Source organism: Ovis canadensis, chromosome 14 (genome assembly GCF_042477335.2).
Source record: "Ovis canadensis isolate MfBH-ARS-UI-01 breed Bighorn chromosome 14, ARS-UI_OviCan_v2, whole genome shotgun sequence".
NCBI lineage: Eukaryota > Metazoa > Chordata > Mammalia > Artiodactyla > Bovidae > Ovis > Ovis canadensis.
In genome coordinates, this window is record NC_091258.1 from 16,704,939 (window position 1) to 16,727,492 (window position 22,554).

Genomic DNA, 22,554 nt, shown 5'->3' on the forward strand with positions numbered 1-22,554 from the left:
TTCGATCCCTGGGTCAGAAAGATCCCTCCCTGGAGGAGATAATAGCAACCCGCTCCAGTACGCTTGCCTGGACAATCCTGTGGGCAGAGGAGCCTGGTGGGCTATGGTCCATGGGGTTACAGAGTCAGACACAACCTGACTGAGCACACACATCAGCAGCAAGAATGTTACAGGATCTCAGACACCTCCTTCATCCTTTCCTGATCGCCACCACCTCCCTCTTCTCCCAGACGATTCACTGTTGTGACTACTACTGCCAGTTTTGAACTGTGTACAAAAGGGATCGTGCAATGCGTGTATTTTTTTCTCTTGGCTTCTTGGGTTGACATTATGCTTGTTAAACACTGTGCTGTGGGATATAGGTGTAACTGACTAATTTTCATTGCTTTACAATGTTTCATTATGTGGCTATGTCTAAATTTGTTTATCCATTCTACAAATAGATGTATGAGTTGTAGTTTGGAACTCTTCTGAGGAATACCTGAGGAATATGCGTGTCTTTTGGTACACAATTCTGCTTTTCAGTAGGGTGCTTTCTTCAGAGTGGTGTTGCTGGTGCCGCAAATTAGTATAGGTTGAACTTTAGTTAGAACTTAGTGTAATATGTGAAAGGCCTTTTTATGGAGATTGTGCTAATTTACACTCTCAGCAGTAGCGTATGAAAATTCCATTTGCTTGACATTCTTGACAACACTTAATATAGTCAGTTTTATTTTATTTTCACTTTTTAATGTTTCCCTCGATTTTGGGCAACCTACTTGATGTGTAGAATTCTCACACTGGTTTTAATTTGCCATACTTCCATGGCTAATGAGGTTGGACACTTGAATAGATTTGTTAGTCGTTTAGATATTTCTTTTATTCTTCTTTTCCTTAGTGCTTTGTAGTCCTCTGTATATTCTGATTACTAATATACTGGAAAATCACTTCTCTTATTCTGTGGCTTCTCTTTTCACTGTTTCAACATCTTTAAATGAACAGAGATTCTCAAACTCAATAGATCTGGATTGAGATCTTTCCTCTATGGTTTGTGCCCTGGGCATCACATTTGAGAAATATTTGTGTTCCTCCGAGTTGTGAAGATGTGAAGTTGTGAAGTCAGCTGTGCTGTCTTCTGGTAGCTTTCTTGTTTTGTTTTTCCCATATAGGCCTACATTCTTACTGGAATTCATTTCTGCCTTTGATTTCAAGTAGTAATCAACTGGTCTTCCATTACATTTTTTCTTCTTTTTTCCCCCGGAGTTGATATTCAATTGGCCCGACACTATGCACTTAAAATAAGTTGTTTCTTTTTTTTTAATGCTCTGCATTGCAAACATTTTCAAAATTTACTGTTCATATATGTTCAGTCTACATTCTGTTCCATTGTTCTATCTGAGTACCTCTCTGCCAATATGACATTCTCTCTCTTTTTTTGGGGGCGGGGATCACATTGTTAAGACTTCACATTCAGTAAAGAAAATCCTTTGACTTTGTTTGTCTTCATGAATATCTTGGTGATTCCTGTCTGTGTGTGTTTCTACTAAGAATGTGTGAGTGTTCTTGTTGCTCCACATCCTTTCCAATATTTACTGTTGTCAGTGTCCTGGATTTTAGCTCTTTTAATAGACGTGTAACTTCAGTTCATATTTATATATAGACTTTTACCCAGTGGATTTGCTAAGCTCTCTATGTGCAGTGAGAAAAGAATATTATATATATATATATATATATAATATATATATATATTATGGCTTATATATTATATATATTATATATATTATATATATTATAATATATATATATATGGCTTCCCTGGTGGCTCAGAGGTTAAAGCGTCTGCCTCCAGTGCGGGAGACCTGGGTTTGATCCCTGTGTCGGGAAGATCCCCTGGAGAAGGAAATGGCAATCCACTCTAGTATTCTTGTTTGGAGAGTTCCATGGACGGAGAATTACAGTAGTAGGTTACAGTCCACGGGGTCGCAAAGAGTCGGACATGACTGAGCGACTTCACCTCACCTCACATTTATATGTATATATGTACGCATATACATGTATATTATATATGTGTATATATATATACATACACAATCATGCAGCCTATGAAATCAGCAGTTTTATTTTTTCCTTTCCAATCCTTATTACCTGTTAAACATTTTGTTACCTTATTGTACTAATTAGGCTTCCCTAGTAGCTCAGCTGGTAAAGAATCTGCCTCTAATGCAGGAGACCCTGGTTTGATTCCTGGGTCAGAAGATCCTCTGGAGAAGGCGTAGGCTAGCCACTCCATATTCTTGAGCTTCCCTGGTGGCTCAGATGGTAAAGAATCCACCTGCCATGTGGGAGACCTGGGTTTGATCCCTGAGTGGGGAAGATCCCCTGGAGAAGGGAACGGCTACCCACTCCAGTAGGGAGAATTCTCTGGACAGAGGAGCCTGGCAGGCTACAGTCCATAGGATCACAAAGAGTCAGAGACGACTGAGCGACTTTCACTTTCTCTAACTAATTAGAATGTTCACTACAGGTTGAATTGATGGGTCTGTAGACAGCATGCTTGCCTGGGACCCAAACTCTTAAACAGCTCTCAGAATCTTGTCCTATTTGTGATGCTGACTGTAAAACTTTTGTAGATATTCCCTACTTGGCTAAAGGTTTTAATCTTGTTTAATTGTTGAATTTAATCAAAGACTCTTTCTGCATTTATCTAGAAGACTATATTTTCTTCAACTTGATTAATTACATTGAAGAGTTTTTAAATGTTAAGCAGTCCTTATATTCCTGGAATAAACTTGATTGCATTTTGACCTATTACATCTTTTCTTTATTTTTATATCCTAATATAATATTGCAAGTATCTTTTAAGGATTGTGGGATCTGTGTTTTAATAAGATTGGCTTTTGTTTTCCTCCTTACATGTTTTTCTTTTTTTGTCAGATTTTGATATCACAGTACCGCTGGCCTCATGAAACAAACTGGGAGATATTCTGTTTTTCTACTTTTTTGAAGTGCTTATATGATGCTTGTGTTGTTATATCCTCAAATATTTAGAAGAATTCATTCGGGAAAACAAAAGGGACTGAAGATTTCTTTGTGGGAACATTTTTAAATTGTAGATTTAGTTCTGCCTATATATAAGCAACTCAGATTTTCCTGTTTCTTGCCTGCTTTGGTAAATTACAGTTTGGAATGTGTCTATTTAATCTTTAAAATCATCGGCATAAAATGATTCCAGATATCCTCTTATTATCCTTCCCGTGCGTGTAGGATCGTGGTAAATGCTCTTTTGCATTCCGGATATTGGTTGTGTCTCTTTTCCTTGATCGGTCTAGCTGGTGTTTTTGTTTTTCATCTAAATCTCCTTCAAAACCTTAAGACAAATGCTGTGTAATATCATTTATATGTAGAATCTAAACTGTGGCACAAATGAATCTATCTATAAAACAGAGACAGATTGATACAGAACAGACTTGTGGTTTCCAAGGGGGATGGGGAAGGGTGATGGGTGATCTGGGAGTTTGAACTGGTAAATGCAAGCTGTTCCATTTAGAATGGATAGCAACAGGTTCTGCTTAGCACAGGGAACTGTCCACAATATCCTGTGATAAACCATACTGGAAAAGAATATAATAAAAGTATATATATATATATATGCGTATAACTGAGTCACTTTGCTGCATAGCAAAGATGGGCACAATGTTGTAAATCAGCTATACTTCAAAAATTAAATAAGTGTCCTTTGAAGCCTTATTTTTAGTATCTACTTCCTGTTTCATCCTTGGTTTTACCTTTCTGTACTTTTCCTGGTGTCTGCATTCATCCTCAGTTCGTTCATCTTCTCCCTTCTTTTGATGTCCATGTACTCGAGAGCAGTGACTTCTGTTCCACTTGTGATCTTGATAATTTGGGTCTTCTTGCTCTTTTTTTCTTGGACAGCGACTAGAGATTTATCAATTTCAGCAAACTTTTCAAAGAACCAGCTTTTGGTTTTGTTGATTTTCTCTAACGCACTCTGTTTTCTATTGCAATAATTTGTGGTATATATTTTTATTACTTCTCCTCTTCTTCTTAAATTGCTCTATATCCTTTAGTTCCCTAAGATAGAAACTTATTTATTTAGATCTTTATTGTTTCTAATACATACATTTAATGCTAAAAATGCTGCTGTACCCCACAAATTTTCATAAATTGTATTTTCATTTAGATCAGTTTTTAAAAATTTGACTAGGGATTTCTGCTTCAACTTGGGTTATTTTCAAACATTTTGTGACTTTCTAGCTATCTTTCTGTTACTGATTAATAGTTGAATTCTATTGTGATTTGAGAGCATACTTTGTATGATTTGCATTCTTTTAAATTTGTGAGGGCCCATGCTTCATGAACTTGAGAGGACTGTTTCTGCTATTGTTGGCTGGAATAGCCTAAAACGCCAGTTAGATCCAGTTGATTAACAGTGATGTGGGTCTTTTACATTCTTGCTGTTTTTCTTCCTCCTTGATAGTCCAACTATTGTAATGGATTTGCCTGTCTCTCCGGATCGTTCCGTTGGTGTGTGCCTCATGTGTTTAGACTCTGCTGTTTGGTCCATATGCAGAGAGGAATGTTAAGCCATCTTGGAAAATTGATCATTTTGTCATTGTGCGGTGTGCCTACTCATCTATGATAATCTTCCTTTTTCTGAAGTCTGCTTTGTCTGAAATTAATATAGCTATTCTAGGTTTATTTAGATTTAGCATTACTGTAAAAAGTAAAATATAAAATGAACACCAAACTTGAAAATTCCCTGAGGAGACAAAACCATTTAAGCCACATAAGCAAAACTAAATCTAGCCTACTTCATGTGCATAAGCAAAACTTAACTTAGTTTACTTCTTGTAAATGCCTCCGATAATCATCAAAGGAACTTAAGTCATCTTCCTTAACATGGTATTAAATAATCACTTTTGATCAATCTCCTGCCCTCTAGAAACCCTCATTGTAATAACCGATCACCATAAGGGTTAAACCGCTTCCTCATTTTCTCACTTCATAAGCCATTCTGTAACGTTGTGCCTCTGAGCTTCATATTAATTTTGAGGTTGCAAGCGTCCATTTCTAAACTGTCCTTAACATGCACGATGAACTCTTCCTGATTACTATTTTATTGATTTGGTGGTTTTAATTTTGCTGTTTATGCGTTTTTGAGATTAACATGGCTTATCTTTCGCCATCTCTTTACTTTCAGTCTAGTTTTAGTCTTTCATTTAAAATAGATTTCTTATAGAAAGCAAATACTTGGGTCTGGTCATCCTTTATACGGCTTTACACTCTGAAGATCTCTGTGTTTTAAGCAGCATATTTAGACCCGCTTTTAAAGTGCTTATTGATATATTTGGATTGATATTGTCTATCACATTTGCAGCTGTTTTCTCCTTGTTGTATTTGTGCTGTGTTTTATTTCATTTGTGGCTGTGCTGGGTCTTTGCTGCGAGCTAGGACCGCTCCCTGCTCGCAGGGCACAGGCTCCTCACGGCAGTGGCCCCCTTGCTGTGGAGCATGGGCTCCAGGGCGCATGGGCCTCAGCAGTTGGGACGTACGCACTCAACAGCTGCAGCTTCAGTCGCTGTGGCACACAGGCCTATTGCTCTGCGACATGTGCCGTCTTCCCACATCAGGGGCTGAACCTGTGTCTCCTGCACTGGCAGGCAGATTCTTTCCACAGCCACCAGGGAGGCCCTGTCTTATGTTTTTTGTTCCCCTCTTTTCTTTTTTCTTGTTGTCCTTTTTAATGCCTTATTTGAATTTAATTGAGCGTTTTGTAGGATGTTGTTTTATCTCTTCCTGTTGTTTCTTTGGGGCTTCCTAGGTTGTGCTAGTAGTAAAGAACCCACCTGCCAGTGCAGGAAACATAAGAGACGTGGGTTTGATCCCTGGGTTAGGAAGATCCTCTGGAGAAGGGCACGGCAACCCACTCCAGTATTCTTGCCTGGAGAATTCCATGGACAGAGGAGCCTGGCAAGCTGCAGTCCATGGGGAGGCAAAGAGTTGGACGCAACTGAAGCAACTTACATGTGCTGTTTCTTTAAACAGTTCTTGTAATTAAGAATAAGAAAAATAAGTTTATCTTACCTTCTTTTATTCTTTCTCAAATACTCTTCCTCTCTTCACATAGATCAAGGTTTCTGACATATATCATTTCCTTTGTCTGAAGAACTTGTTTTAAATATTTCTTGCAGAGTGGGTCTAGTGGTGAATATCATCAGCTTTTTCCTGAGAAAATCTTTATTTCTCATGTAGTGTTGAAGGATAGTTTCTCTGGCTATAGAATTCTAAGATTATGTTCACTTCTTTCAACACTTTAAATGTTTCACTCCAATCTCTACTTGCTTGTATGATTTCTGGTATAATTTCTGATGTCCAATGTAGTTCTTATTCTTGTTCTTCTAAAGGTAAGGTATTTGTTTTCCTCTGGCTTCTTTCAAAATGTTCTCTTTAGTTTTGCTTTTCTGCAGTTTGAATATGTATGACTAAATAGTTTTTATTTTGATTTCTAACCTGCTTATTATTCTTTGAACTTCTTGGACCTTGTGTCTATCATTAATTTTAGAAATTCATTGGCCATTATTATTTCAAATATTTTTTCAGCTCCATTCTCTCTACTCACCTTCTTTATTCCATTTTTGCATATGTTACAACTTTTACAGTTATCCTGTGGTTATTGGATATTCCCTTCCACTTTTTTTTTTCCTCTTTGCAATACAATTTGGCAAGTTTGTATTTTCTTATCTTCAAGCTCACTGATTCTTTCTCTGGCTAAGTTGAATGTATCAATGTACCCATTAAAGCTACTTTCATTTCTGTTACAATGTTTTTGATTTCTAAATATTTTGGAATCTTTGGTTCTTTCTTAGGTGTTCATGTCTCTGCTGATATTACCCATGTGTTCTTGCATGTTGTCCACTTTTTCCATTAGAGTCTTTACCATAGTCATCATAACTTTTTAAAATTTCTAGCCTGATAATTCAAACATATGTAAGATATGTGAACCTGATGGTTATTGTAATTCAGTTTTGATGATTGTCTTGCTCGTTGCCTGCCTTGCAACTTTTTGTTGAAATTTGGACATTTTGTGTCTAGTCATGGGAACTGAGGTAAATAGGTCTTTCCTGTGAGAATTTATATTTAGCTGGCTAGAAACTGGGCTGTATTTAATGCTTTCCATACGTGGTGTGGGTGCCATAGGCTTCAAGTTCATCTAGTGCCCTTGTTTTTGCCTCTCCTTTGACTTCAGCATCCTCTTCAGAGGTGGTCTGGGTTTCGCATTTTTCTCAATTGTTATCCAGTATTATTATACTGGAGTCCTGTTGGCATTGGTGGTATGATGAGAGAGAATGAGAATGTTCTCCAATATTGTGATTAAATGTCAGTGCTTTAGCCTTTGTCTTAAAACTGTGACCTTCACTAGTATTTCCAGAGGTCCTTGGGAGGTTGTGTGCTTAGTCATGTCTGACTCTTTGCCACCCCATAGGCTGTATAGCCTGCCAGGCTCCTCTGTCCAAGGGATTTTCCAGGTAAGAATAGCAGAGTGGGTTGCCATTTCCTTCTCTAGGGGATCTTCCTGACCCAGGGATCGAACCCATGTCTGCTGCACTGCAGGTGGATCCTTTGTCCACTGAGCCATCAGGGAATAGGCTCTGGCAGTTTTTTCCCCTGGATGGTAGGTCACTCTGAGTGTAGCAATGATTACCCTTACACCTCCTTGCTAGAGCCAAGAAGAAAAAAAAATTTTTTTTCTGATTGTCACAGAGTGTTACTGTGGGCTTTCCCTCCAGGAAACTATCTATGCTCTGTGACAAGGCCTCAAGAGTTTCTCACTCTCATGCTAGTCCACGCTCGGCCTCTGTCAATTCATCAAGATTACCATGGGAGCTCCTATCAGTTTATGGCCCCAGTGGATGGACAGATTTCTGCTCTCTCTCAGTGGCCTTCTCTCTCCGATCTCAGAGGTGTGGTTTGTCATGTGTATTAGTCAGCTCAAGCTGCTATAACAAAGCGCCATCGGCTGGGTGGCTCAAAAAACAGGCATTTATTTCTCACAGTTCTGGAGGTTAAGAAGTCCAGGATTAAGTGCTGGCTGACTTAGTTCCTCACGAGGAGCCTTCATGGTTTGCAGACATCAGCCTTCTTACTGTGTCCTCACCTGGCAAAGTGAGAGGAAGCCCTGGTCTGTCTTCATCTTGTAACCCCATCATGGGGTCCCCACCCTCATGACTTCCTCTAAACCTAATTACTTCCCAAAGTCCCCACCTCCTAATACTGTCATCATGGAAGTGATTAGGGCTTCAACCTACATTCTTTGGAGGGACTCAGTAATCTCAAGTTTCTGATGGCTCTCAGAAAACTTATTAATTTTCAGCTTGCCCCACTTTCTTGCTCTATCAAGTGATGGTTTCCCAGTTCTTTAAATAACATAGCTGATGCCTTTCCTATTCACTAACCTGTGTGCATGTTCAAGACTATAAATTTCCTTTAAGGACAATTTTTGCTAATGTTTTATTGCTTTCTATTGTGTGTAGGACATTATATATGAAGAATTGAACAGATAATTTGAGATCTGGAAGGATCTCTTCCTACAGAGTATAATTACAGTTGCTTCTGCAGGCAGCAAGGAGCATGAGGCCTCTCTGACCGTCATGTAATCTCACAGGTAGAGAAAATGGGAAGGTGAATTTTCATCCCTGTGGGGAGTTGTCTCTCTCTGTCTTACCATTTATTCTTAGCTGTAGACTCTCAAAGTTTTGATACAATCCCCGTGGAAGCTTATGGGATATTCATTCCCTTGAGGGCTCTAGAACTAAATTTTTATCTTTAACTCTGTGAAATTGTCCAAAAGTGTGCTCAATTTCTTCTCTTTAGAAATCCTTAGGTCACCTAAAGAGGAAAATAAAGGTCCCAGAGGTAGGGCTGGTCTCTGTGGCCGCTCTTCTCCCAGATCTTGGACATTTAATATTTTATTGTCTTTTAGATCTTCAGTCCCTGTTGCTCATTTTGTGTATAGCTTTTAGCAGGGGAGTTGTTCAGAATCTCCTACTCTACCATTACGTTAATATAATTAGTTTTTAGTTAAAAGTTATTTTGCATCTCAATCAAATTTTAATCTTCCACAAAATTATCCATGTATTACCCTAATATAAATTTATGTCCATGTATCAGCCACATAACAATTTTTTACTATATCGCAACAGTAGTTGAGACCATGGTATCTTGTCCCAACACTCCATGGCAAGTAGATGGGCAAACAATGGAAACAGTAACAGACTATTTACTTGGGCTCAAAAACCATGGCAGATGGTGATTGAAGCCATGAAATTAAAAGACACTTGCTCCTTGGAAGAAAAGCTCCGATAGACCTAGACAGCATATTAAAAAACAGAGACATTACTTTGCCGACAAAGGTCTGTGTAGTCAAAGTTATGATTTTTCCAGTAGTCATGTATGGATGTAAGAGTTGGACCATAAAGAATGCTTTAGAACTGTGTTGTTGGACAAGACTCTTGTGGGTCCCTTGGACAGCAAGGAGATCAAACCAGTCAATCCTAAAGAAAATCAACCCTGAATATTCATTGGAAGGACTGATGCTGAAGCTGAAGCTCTGATACTTTGGCCACCTGATGTGAAGAGCTGACTTATTGGAAAAGACCCTGATGCTGGGAAAGATTGAAGGCAGGAGGAGAAGGGGACGACAGAGAATGAGATGGTTTGATGGCATCACCAACTCGATGGACATGGGTTTGTGCAAGCTCTGGGTGTTGGTGAGGGACAGGGAGGCCTGGCGTCCTGCAGTGTATGGGGTCGTAAAGAGTTGGACATGACTGAGCGAGTGAACAGCAGCAATAGTTACTACAGTGAAGAATGCATCTTTCATGTACTTTTTCTCTCTTTCCTTTTGATATTTCTTTCTTGAGAATTCAAACCCTTCTGTGCTAAAAGGGCCTAACCAGTGTATGTTACGGCTTTTTGTGTCCACAGATTCTAATATAATGGCTGGTTTGTGGTTCCTCAGTGAGCTATTGTTAATAATTTGGTATCCCTCAAAATAAATATTTTAAAGCTATTGAATATTTTCTGAGAGAGATAATAGAAACTGATTTAATATTAATAAAATTCGATACCCTTTTATTTTGAAAATTGAGTGTTATTATATATTCAGAACAAAACCTAACTTTCTGATTTGACTGTTATACTCCCTCGCTGATCTTCTGCTACATTAAACTCCATTCACACTCAAGATAGAATCGACTTTTGTTAGACATAGTTGCAGTGTCTGATGCAGCGTATTAATATGTTTAAATGTTAATCTTATCTGGGTTTATGTTAGCATATTGCCCATTTTTTGATAGTTCTTATTTTTTCTTTGCTTTTTCTTTTACATTTTTCTAGACCTGATCTCATGGGAGACATACTTAGCAAAGATTTATAACCAACATCATAAAATAAAGAGCTGATTTCCATTAGACAGCATGTTGCTGTGATATGTTTAGTGTCTGTCTATTAGCTGACTGTGTCAAAATGAATTGTACTTGGAAAAAAGGTCATATGTAAGTCACATGAATAAGGGAGGTCAGAGGATTTTACTACTTGCCTCTTTGTTGTATTGAATTTCTACTCATGTTACTATTTATTTTGGTGGGAGCTGGACGATTCTATGTGTAGTTACAAATCTGCTATATAGCAGCATGTGACTGTTCCCATGTTTCTGATTTATTACAGCCATGTGACGGAGCCCCTCATGAACTGCCATATGGTTATCTTCCTTTATGCATCCTGGCTTTCATAGGTGAATTGCTCAATTACTATTTGCAAAAGAAATTAATGCTATTACACTTCTTCATAAACTTTAGAATTGCTATGAAAATACTTAAAATCCTGTGAGAAACTTTAATTCATTAACTCAATAAATTATCTTGGTTAGAATACATTTCTAAACCCATCTATGAACACCTCATTGAGTCTGAAAATCATCAAGTCTTGAAGAAAAATGCAATTAAGGCTTTTGATTTTTATCACATAAGACACATCACCTTAATTCTACTTGTAGATATTTCATATATTTGATGATCTGATGGCATATTCTTTTACATTATGCATCTACTAGGAGGTTACCATTTATATGAAAGTATCCTATTGATGACTGAACATTTGTCTTTTAATTTTGAGAAAATGTAGTTAATGGAACAATCCGATTGTCTGTAAAATCAACTGGAAGAGGTGTGTTCCAGCCAGTAATAATCTAAGTTGCATTAATTTCAAATGTGTCAAAGATGTTAAATATAAATTATGAGGAAAAGGGGAAAAAAACCCTCAGATAAAATATCAGGTTTCCTCTAGGGTTGGTTGGTTGTTTTCATGTCCTGTAAGAGTGAGGCCTTTTGATGCTTAGCTAAATTATGGGCTTTTGTTTCAGAGAAGTATGGAATTAAATCCTTACCCTGTCACTTTCTAGCTGTGTGGTTCTAGGCACATAACCTCTATAATTTTTGTTATCCTCAGTTTTATGGTGGGCAGAAAATACTTCACAGCCTTGAGGCAAGTATTAAGACTACATAATATGTATTTCTGCTGTGTCTGATGTTGAGACACAACCTTTCATGTTAAAGACAGTCCGACTGATAGCACAAAAGACATTTGTTACTTACTTATTCCTGCTTTTGGAAGTTAACCCTAGTGAATTCTTCTGCTAAAACCTTTTCTTTCTCTGAAAAATTTTGAGATAAAATAGCAAGGGGAAAAGAGCACGATGTATCCACAAGCCTGAAGAGTGTTCAAGGAGCAGACCAAAGACCAAAAGCACAAGTCACTCTGACCTGCATTGAAATGCAGACTCTAAAGCCCCTCCCACAGATGTGCATGACAGTACCTCAGGTCATGCAGACCCATGCTCAAGTTCAGAATCTGTAGTATAAGGGAGGACATACACATTCTCATAATAAAATTATTTTTTCAAAAGAGAATGCAATGTTTAAATTCGTGCATTCCTTTATGAATTATAATGATATGAAAAAAATCATATAGCAAATTGAGAAAAGTCTCTTAGGCAATGGAATTACATTAGGAGTATTAGTATGCATTGGACTTTTCATTTATAAAGCAACATGGCCTCTATAGACATTATACAAAAATTCCTGTTAGATTATTGAATTCCACAATAGAATCTTTATTATCTTATGTTTTAAGTTATCAACACGGGGAGCAAAAAATGCAAATATTATTGTTCAGTTAAATATAATTAATTAGTAGTAATGGTGCATGTTTTCCCAATGTTATTGATATTAGAATATTATTTAAGGTACCCAAAGCATTACTAAGTGATATTTTTGCCTGTTCTGTCATTGTACACACTTACATGTATGTGTTACTTTATTTTGTTAATTATTGTAAAATTAGTATATGCTAGTTAAAAAATTTATAAATGAATAAACTGAACTAAATTAAAATCTCATATTCCCCACCTCAAAATTTCCCTTATCCCTTGTAAGAAATAATCACTTAAAATTATGAATGTGCCCAGATGTTTTTATAACTTATACAAACTAAGTAATTTACATTTCTTCTTTATGTTCTCAAAATTCAAACAACTCATAAATTGATCACATAAACTGTGAAAGTCTTCCACTTAGAGATGTCCTCTTTCCATTGACCTATCTGTAGCCACTGTCACCTGCATCTGTTCTCCCAATCCCATTAAATGCTGAGATCATCATAGTGCCATCTATCTCAATCTGTGAACTTATATTAATTTTGGAAAAATGCGAGGTATTTTGGAGGGCTATCTAATTCATCATCCAGCTGTTCCCTGCAAGAAATCATAATTAGGTATTGTATTAACCTGCCAGCCATACCCAGGAAAACAGAATCAGAAGTATAAGAAAGTCTGATTAGGATTGAATATCTATAAACATGGTCCTCAACCTCGGAGACACATTACCCTGACTTGGAGAGCCTGTAAAGAATCAGACATGCACACACACATGTACAACAATGCCCAGTCTGAGCACTGGGATGTTTAATATGTCATTCAGGTTTGGGAAATACTGTCTAAAATGAAACTGCCCTTTATCAGCCATTCTAAAGAAAAGGTTGTTACAAATGGACATTTTGAGGCAAATGTGCATGGTTTTGACAGAAAAGGAGACCCTGGTGTGCTAAATATGAAGTGAGGATGGATATTAGGTAGTGTGACACAGTTAACCTTTTATATTAGGTCCTCGACTGGTGGAATAGGATGGAACATTCTAGAAGTGTCTGGTTAGTAGAGTCCAAATATCTATGGGATTAAACGATGTTCTTCTGTTTGTTCTAGGAAATCCTAGCCAAGAATATGAGACTAACAGATTTCAAGCATGCTGCATAACTATTGCTCCCTCAGGAGATACAGTGCTCATTTGTACCTTCTCATTCGACGCGTTCAGAGAGATACTGTAGTCAAGAAACTTGTTGAACTTTGGTTTGTTTTTAAGCCCAGTGTTACCCAAACATACACATCCAACAAATATTTTGTTGAGAACCACTTTGAGCCAAGCCATGTTCTAGGTACTACAGAAGGAAGATCAGTAAAAGTCCATGCTTTATAGAGCTTATCTTCTGGGCGGTTGAGGGGGTGTGGAAGATAAACAAATAATCAAAAATGATCCCCAAATAATGAGTAATATGAAGAAAATAAAACAGAAAGGTAAGATGCCAGGGTACCAGGTACACTCCTTCAGAACCTGGGGGATCAGAAAGGGCCCGTGTTAGGTGGCTCTCTTTAGAACAAAGCCTGAGATGCCAAGAGGAGCTGGTTGTGCCGAGATCATAAGGGAAGAACTTTCAGAGTGGAATGAACAGCTGGTGGTAAAGGCACTCAGGGGAGCTGAACTTAGTTTCCACATGGAGGCTCCCTGTGCTTCAAGCGTTGTGGAGGAGGTTGCCAAAGATGGTGCTAATGTCTGATAAGGGATTCGGATTTTGTTCTAAGTGGTAAAGAAAGCAGTGGGGGTAACATAGTTTATTTTACCTTTAAAAATCGTACTGACTGCTCAGAGGGAACGAGATTAGGGATATGGCTGGGCATGGGCATGGGAAACAGAAGGCTGAAAAGATAAGGAGGAGGCCATTGAAGTAGTTCTGATGAGATACTGTTTTGTTGAACTGGGTGGTCATAGCTGAGATGAAGGGAGATGCCCCGATTTGGGAATAAATTGAAGACACTGTCACAGAACTGCCTATTTTGTGTGAGCCTGAAAATTGGGTGTATGAGGTATTGGGGCATTGAGGGATAAGGGGAATCAAATCAAATTAACTTGACTATGAAAAACCCAACTTTATTATTATTATTATTACTGTGTTAGAAAATATTTTGGTAAATGCTTATTTGTGAAGTAGAAAGAAAAGGAGGCAAATGGATAGATTCCCTGGGTATTGGTGTTACTGAAATATTTGCTTTGTCTGGTATGGTCTACATGACGGGGACCTCATTTGTGGATCGAGTCATGGTAAGGGAACCTACCACGTGGCTCAGTTCAGTTCAGTTCAGTTCAGTTCAGTCACTCAGTCATGTCCGACTCTTTGCGACCCCATGAATCGTAGCACGCCAGGCCTCCCTGTCCATCACCAACTCCCTGAGTTCACTCAGACTCACGTCCATTGAGTCAGTGATGCCATCCAGCCATCTCATCCTCTGTCATCCCCTTCTCTTCCTGCCCCCAGTCCCTCCCAGCATCAGAGTCTTTTCCAATGAGCCAACTCTTCTCATGAGGTGGCCAAAGTATTGGAGTTTCAGCTTTAGCATCATTCCTTCCAAAGAAATCCCAGGGCTGATCTCCTTCAGAATGGACTGGTTGGATCTCCTTGCAGTCCAAGGGACTCTCAAGAGTCTTCTCCAACACCACAGTTCAAAAGCATCAATTCTTCAGTACTCAGCCTTCTTCACAGTCCAACTCTCACATCCATACATGACCACTGGAAAAACCATAGCCTTGACTAGACGGACCTTAGTCGGCAAAGTAATGTCTCTGCTTTTGAATATGCTATCTAGTTTGGTCATAACTTTTCTTCCAAGGAGTAAACGTCTTTTAATTTCATGGCTGCAGTGATTTTGGAGCCCCCCAAAATAAAGTCTGACACTGTTTCCACTGTTTCCCCATTTATTTCCCATGAAGTGATGGGACTAGATGCCATGATCTTTGTTTTCTGAATGTTGAGCTTTAAGCCAACTTTTTCACTCTCCTCTTCCCTTTCTGCCATAAGGGTGGTGTCATCTGCATATCTGAGGTTATTGATATTTCTCCTGGCAATCTAGATTCCAGCTTGTGCTTCTTCCAGCCCAGCGTTTCTCATGATGTACTCTGCATAGAAGTTAAACGTGGCTGAGTAGATCATAATAAGACCCCTTATTTTGTTGCGTGTCTTGATTGTTACAGTTAAACAAAAAAATGAGGAGGAGGAGGGGAAGAGAAGGAGAACAGGAAGGTGGAAGGGAAAGAAGAGGTGGAAGAAGACAAAGAAAAGAAGAAATAAAAAAATTTTAAGTTAAATATCAATTATTGAGAACAATTTCTGTCTCATCCTAACTTTTTCACATATGCAGCTTTACCATATGTCATGTAGGAGAAAATAAAAGCTGTTTAAGTGTGGGTTTTGCAGGTGTTAAGTAGATGCATCCTGATATTGTGAAAGGAACACTGCTCCTGGTCATACCATATAATAGTTTTGCAAACACCAGAGGGTTTTTGTTTGTTTGTTTGTTTTGTTTGTTTTCTTGCCATTTTGACATTTAATTTCCTCATTTGCGATTTGATGGTACTAGCTCAGCAGCTGGAGAAGGCAATGGCAACCCACTACAGTACTCTTGCCTGGCAAATCCCACAGAAGGAGGAGCCTGGTGGGCTGCAGTCCATGGGGTCACTAGCAGTCAGACAAGACTAAGCGACTTCACTTTCACGTTCCACTTTCATGCATTGGAGAGGGAAATGGCAACCCACTCCAGTGTTCTTGCCTGGAGAATCCCAGGGATGGGGGAGCCTGGTGGGCTGCCGTCTATGGGGTCGCGCAGAGTCGGACACGACTGAAGCGACTTAGCAGCAGCAGCAGCTCAGCAGCTCAGCAGCGTTCCTATGGTCTTCATAGCTTTCAGATTCTAGAGTCTGTCAGTCTAATTTCAGGCCTTTCCAAATTATTATTGATTCCAGGTTCCCTTAACAATTTTTAAAATAGAGGTGCTTTTACTTTATTATTTTTTTATTGAATAAAAATGACGTGTAACAACAGTTTTTGATGTGTGTATCCGGCTGTGTGGTGAGTGAAGTTTAAGAGCCTATTCTCAGAGTGTAGCTCTGACTTGACTGTCTGATGGTACTTACCTTTATGTTGCTGAGTAAGATGAGAAAGTGAAACAGCAGAAATAAGTCTGAACCTTACTTGTTCATTAACTACGTGAGCAACCTCTGTGCGGAATCTGATTCTAGCTTTTGAATACAAGAGGATGTTCTCACTCTTCATGTCAATAACTTTTATTTTCCTCTGCACTTCATAGAAACAAACTTTACTGGGGTTTCACAGTGAAAGCTGACTTCATGCAGATGGTAGGATTTAAACTGCTATATAGAAAGCAGCTTAGACTGTAGAAACTTCTGCAGATGAAACATTATGATGTAACTCTTAATGATGGTTGCCATTTTATAAGTTAAAAAGCAAATCAGACACTGCTTATTGGCGTTTTAGGGGACAAAGTGAGATAGATACTCTCCAGTTGCACTGATTTCCTTCTTGCTCTTTTCTTCTAGGGATTTGTAGGAAATGCAAACGCAGACAGTGTTGTGTACTATAGACTCCAGCCTTCTATCAAAGCCAGATTTCTGCGCTTCATCCCTCTGGAGTGGAACCCCAAGGGCAGAATTGGAATGCGAATCGAGGTGTTTGGATGTGCATATAGTAAGTATTTGTTTATCCAACACAGTGGAATAGATATCAAAGGAGATGTTTTAAAAGCCAAACTATATGCTGAAATTGACTTCAGAGCTATGTAAAGAGACAGAAAAATGGGTAATTTTTGTGGAAAGCTTTATATGTGCCCATACATGCCAATATTGGCTTATGTGTTCCGCTTTTATATTTTAAGTCAGAAATGGAAGCATTTTATTGACAAATTGATACAGAGATAGATGGATATATGTTTGTAGACACATGTGAATCCATTTACCCAAATCTGATGTTACTGACTATATCTTAACTTGTAAATATTAGAACTTATCTCTGTAGGCTATATTTTATGATGTTTCGTTTGGGTAGCCTAAATTTAATAAAAGACAGTAACCCATTTAGTAAAACCAGTCATCTGTTCTGAGAACAAAGAATGCTTTTCCTCTGCAGCCTAAAAATAATATGCCATGAAACTCACTTATAAATATGCTATGCCTGAACATAAATTCATAGAGAAGGTAAAGACCCCTGCCAAAGTGTAAAATGTGTTTGAAATACTTTCACATAAGAAAAGATAGAAACCACAGATTTCACTTAGTCTCCTCTTAATGAAACATTTTATTATGTCTTTCTGTGGGACAGGGACCTAAGAGTTATTGATAGTCTACCTCAAGCCACACCATCCTGTCAGATGCCCTTTTATTAGAGAACAATGAGTTAGTTACTATGATCTACAATTATCAGACCAGCAGTCTGAGGTTTGGAGACAGTCAGTAATTTGCCCAGTGTCTCACAACTTAGTCCACAGAAGAACTGTTCAGTTCCACTACATCCTGATTCCTCTAGTAAACCTCTATTTCTTTAGCCGCTAAAGCTTTCTTCTCACGTGTCTCATCGCTTTTTCAGGCTCACTTCACTTGTGTAAAAGGCAGGCATGTCATAAAGAGGACAGGCAGCTTGCTGAATTTGTCTGCACTGTGTCGGACAGAGAAATGACGTTGACAGAAATGTCATGATTGTATTAATAGCAATACAGCACTCATGTTAATAGGATTAATTTTTATAATTCTAAAAGTAACATTTTTCTTGAGTGCTTATTATATGTTTGACACCACATTAAGCAGTTAGTTTATAATTCAAAACCAAGTCCAGATAAATTTTATTAGGTAACTCTTTCACTCCCCTGCTTTGCAAATGAGGAAGCTAAAACTTAGAGATTCGACTCTTGAGGCTGTGACTCGCTCCAGTTGCCCAGATACGAAATGACAGGATTTGCAGCCTCATCTGCGAGACTCCAGAACCCCAGCTCATGCTCTGCCTCCTCCAGCTGTTAAATCTGAGACGATCCATGGGCAGCTTAACTTCTCACCATCTGCCTGACTTCCTGGTAGCTTTCTTGGCTTCTGCAGTTCAGCTCAGCTGCTCCTGGTATGTGTTAGCTCCTCCCTTTACAATGATCTCACTTGAATAAAATTATCCTTAAAGAAAAAAAAAATCCCACCCAAGATTGTGATTCTGGAACACAGAATCTGGACAGTCTTATTTGTCTTAGGATTGTGGAGTTTTACATGCCATACAATGGACAATCAGCAAAGCAAACTCCAAAATGATTCATATTTATAGTTATATTTTCTACTGGTTCAGAGCATCCACTTTGCAAAATATTTATCACTGTATAATAATAGCAAACAGTTATTGAGCACTTACTTTGCGTCAAAAAACAGTTTTTATAGATATTCTAATTTAATCCTAAAAAATCACCCATCCAAAGAAGTCTTAGAAATATTAAGCAGTTTTCCCAGCAGCACACACTTCATAATTTGAATCTCATATGTAAATTTGACATTAGTTTAACAAGGCTACTAATGCTAGTTTCCTTTAGTAAAGTCCCTATGAAGTGGCTGCTGGGAAAGGAGGGTCTTTGAGTCTCTGTGAAGTGGCTGCAAGTTCCTTTGAGTTCTCTGGTGCCTTGAACTGGATGATAACTCACCTTCCTCCCATTTCCCACCCTTGTATTGATCTGCAGCCCCATGGAACAGTGTTTTCACTGTGACTTCATTTGCTGTCTCTTGGAGTAAAGTACATCATCTATGCATTTAGTCAGCCTCCTTTTTTCATGGACCCACGGTTGAAGGATCAATACTGAGAGGAAGTATTTTAAACTCAAACATAAACACACATGGTAAAATGATATTGTTGTTGCTGTTCAGTTGCCAAGTCATGTCCGACTTTTGAGACCCTGTGGCCTGCAGCATGCCAGGTTTGCCTGTCCTCACCGCCTTCCACTGTTTGCTCAAACTCATGCCAATTGAGTCAGTGATGCCATCCATCCATCTCATCCTCTGTTGTCCCTTTCTGTTGGATAATTTTGGATAAAAGACAAAAAAATAAACTTGATGGAAAAATACTCTCATAGATGACAAAAAAATAACCACAACAAGGTTGGGTGTGAATGCCTTATGGGAATGTATTTGATCAAGTTGACTTTAATTCCTCAGTTACACCATAGTCAACAGTTATTTTCCGTGTATGCATAGCATTAGCCTTGCAGAATATTAGTTTACTAAAACATTATACTATTTAATTATCATTTAGTTCAGTTCAGTTCAGTTGCTCAGTCGTGTCCGACTCTTTGTGACCCCAAAAACCACAGCACCCCAGGCCTCCCTGTCCATTACCAACTCCCGGAGTCCACTCAAACCCGTGTCCATTGAGTCGGTGATGCCATCCAACCATCTCACCCTCTGTTGTTCCCTTCTCCTTCTGCCCTCAATCATTCCCAGGATCAGGGTCTTTTCAAATGAGTCAGCTCTTTGCATCAGGTGGCAAAAGTATTGGAGTTTCAGCTTCAATATCAGTCCTTCCAATGACCACCCAGGACTGATCTCCTTTAGGATGGAATGGTTGGATCTCCTTGCAGTCCAAGGGACTCTCAAGAGTCTTCTCCAATACCACAGTTCAAAAGCATCAATTCTTCAGCACTCAGCTTTCTTTGTAGTCCTACTCACATCCATACATGACCACTGGAAAAACCATAGCCTTGACTAGATGGACCTTTGTTGGCAACGTAATGTCTCTGCTTTTTAATGTGCTGTCTAGGTTGGCCATAACTTTCCTTCCAAGGAGTAAGCATCTTTTAATTTCATGGTTGCAATCACCATCTGCAGTGATTTTGGAGACCAGAAAAATAAAGTAAGCCACTGTTTCCACTGTTTACCCATCTATTGCCATTTAAGTGATGGGACCGGATGATATGATCTTATTTTCCTGAATGTTGAGCTTTAAGCCAACTTTTTCAGTCTCCTCTTTCACTTTCATCAATAGGCTTTTTAGTTTTTCTTCACTGCCATATGGGTGATATCATCTGCATATTTGAGGTTATTGATATTTCTCCCGGCAATCTTGATTCCAGCTTGTGCTTCCTCTAGCCCAGTGTTTCTCATGATGTATTCCGCATATAAATTAAATAAGCAGGGTGACAGTATACAGCCTTGACGTACTCCTTTTCCTATTTGGAACCAGTCTGTTGTTCTATGTCCAGTTCTAACTGTTGCTTCCTGACCTGCATGCAGGTTTCTCAAGAGGCAGGTCAGGTGGTCTGATAGTCCCATCTCTTGAAGAAATTTCCAGTTTATTGTGATCCACACAGTCAAAGGCTTTGGCCAAGTCAGTAAAAAAGAAATTGATGTTTTTCTGGAACTCTCTTGCTTTTTCCATGATCCAGAAGATGTTGGCAATTTGATCTCTAGTTCCTCTGCCTTTTCTAAAACCAGCTTGAATGTCTGCAAGTTCACGGTTCACATATTGCTGAAGCCTGGTTTGGAGAATTTTAAGCATCACTTTACTAGCGTGTGAGATGAGTTCAATCGTGCGGTAGTTTGAGCATTCGTTGGCATTGCCTTTTTTTGGTATTGGAGTGAAAACTGGCCTTTTCCAGTCCTGTGGCCACTGCTGAGTTTTCCAAATTCGCTGGCATATTGAGTGCAGCCCTTTCACAGCATCATCTTTCAGGATTTGAAATAGCTCAACTGGAATTCCATCACCTCCACTAGCTTTGTTCGTAGTGATGCTTTCTAAGGCCCACTTGACTTCACATTCCAGGATGTCTGGCTCTAGGTGAGTGATCACACCATTGTGATTATCTGGGTCATGAAGATCTTTATTGAAAAGTTCTTCTGTGTATTCTTGCCACAAATACAGAATTTCTTGTCACAAATTCTTAATATCTTCTGCTTCTGTTAGGTCCATACCATTTCTGTCCTTTATTGAGCCCATCTTTGCATGAAATGTTCCCTTTGTATCTCTAATTTTCTTGAAGAAATCTCTAGTCTTTCTCATTTTATTGTTTTCCTCTATTTCTTTGCATTGATCGCTGAGGAGAGCTTTCTTATCTCTCCTTGCTATTCTTTGGAACTGCATTCAAATGGGTATATATTTGCTTTTCTCCTTCGCTTTTCGCTTCCCTTCTTTTCACAGCTATTTGTAAGGCCTCCTCAGACAGCCATTTTTTTTTTGCAGTTCTTTTTCTTGGGGATGGTCTTGATCCCTGTCTCCTTTACAATGTCACAAAGCTCCATTCGTAGGTCATTAGGCACTCTTGTCTATCAGATCTAGTCCCTTAAATCTATTTTTCACTAAGGGATTTGATTTAGGTCGTATCTGAATGGTCTAGTGGTTTTCTCCACTTTCTTCAATTTCAGTCTGAATTTGGCAATAAAGAGTTCATGATCTGAGCCACAGTCAGCTCCCAGTCTTGTTTTTGCTGACTGTATAGAGCTTCTCCATCTTTGGCTGCAAAGAATATAATCAATCTGATTTCAGTTTCGACCACTGGAGAGTTAATATGTGTCAGATGCTATTTTTTATAATCTTAACGACACAGTGAAGTCAGTACTTAGATATTACTATTGTATGTTCTGCTAAATGGCCGCTGTGACTTGCTCTGGGTTGTCTGGCCCAGAAATATCTGTGATCACTAGTGTTCCCTGCCCTCAAGAGGACGAGCTATAGGTCAGTAGAAGAATGCAGCTTAGGATTTTGTCTGCAAGTCTCCCGAGTAGCCCAGATCAGACTAGATTTTCCCCAGATATGCAAGGCCATTTTTCTGCAATCCTTACAACAAAAAGAAAAAAAGGAAAAGTGTTAAGGGTGCAGTATGAGCAGGGTCTCTCCCAGACCACAGACTCTGGACACCTGTCCATGTTGGCAGTGAAGTGGGCCTCCTGTGGGCTAGAAGAAAGCCTGGAGCATTGCATCCGCCTGCCGGCTCATGGGTTCCCATTGCCTGCAGCATGTTACCGCGACTTTGGGGGGGAGTGTGGTTACCTGAGCAACTCACTCAAGAATATTGTGTACTACAGTGTTTCAGAAGTCTCCTGACATGGGGAAAAGTGGACTGACAGAAATTAAGGACTCTGGAATTGCACAGCCTGTGTTAGATCTAGGATCTGAAATCAGATCCATCACCTTCCGAAACTAGTTCTCTTGATGAATCAAACTTGTGTTCATCCTTTAAATATCTACTAACACTGGCAAAAAAAGAAATCTACTTTTTTTAGTGGGGGTAGGGCGTAGGGAGGAATTTAAATTAATATATACTTCCTTAAAGATTAGAAAGTGTGATGTCATGAAAATTACACAAAC

At 38.9% G+C, this 22,554-nt stretch overlaps 1 protein-coding gene across 1 annotated transcript in view; it reads left to right on the forward strand.

Annotated features, from left to right (window-relative positions):
• Positions 1-22,554, forward strand: part of CNTNAP4 (contactin associated protein family member 4) — a 289,562-nt gene that overhangs the window by 142,663 nt on the left and 124,345 nt on the right. Inside the window, exon 4 of the mRNA XM_069549623.1 lies at positions 16,776-16,923. Within this exon, the coding sequence (XP_069405724.1) occupies positions 16,776-16,923 (148 nt within the window). The remainder of the gene's footprint in view (positions 1-16,775; positions 16,924-22,554) is intronic.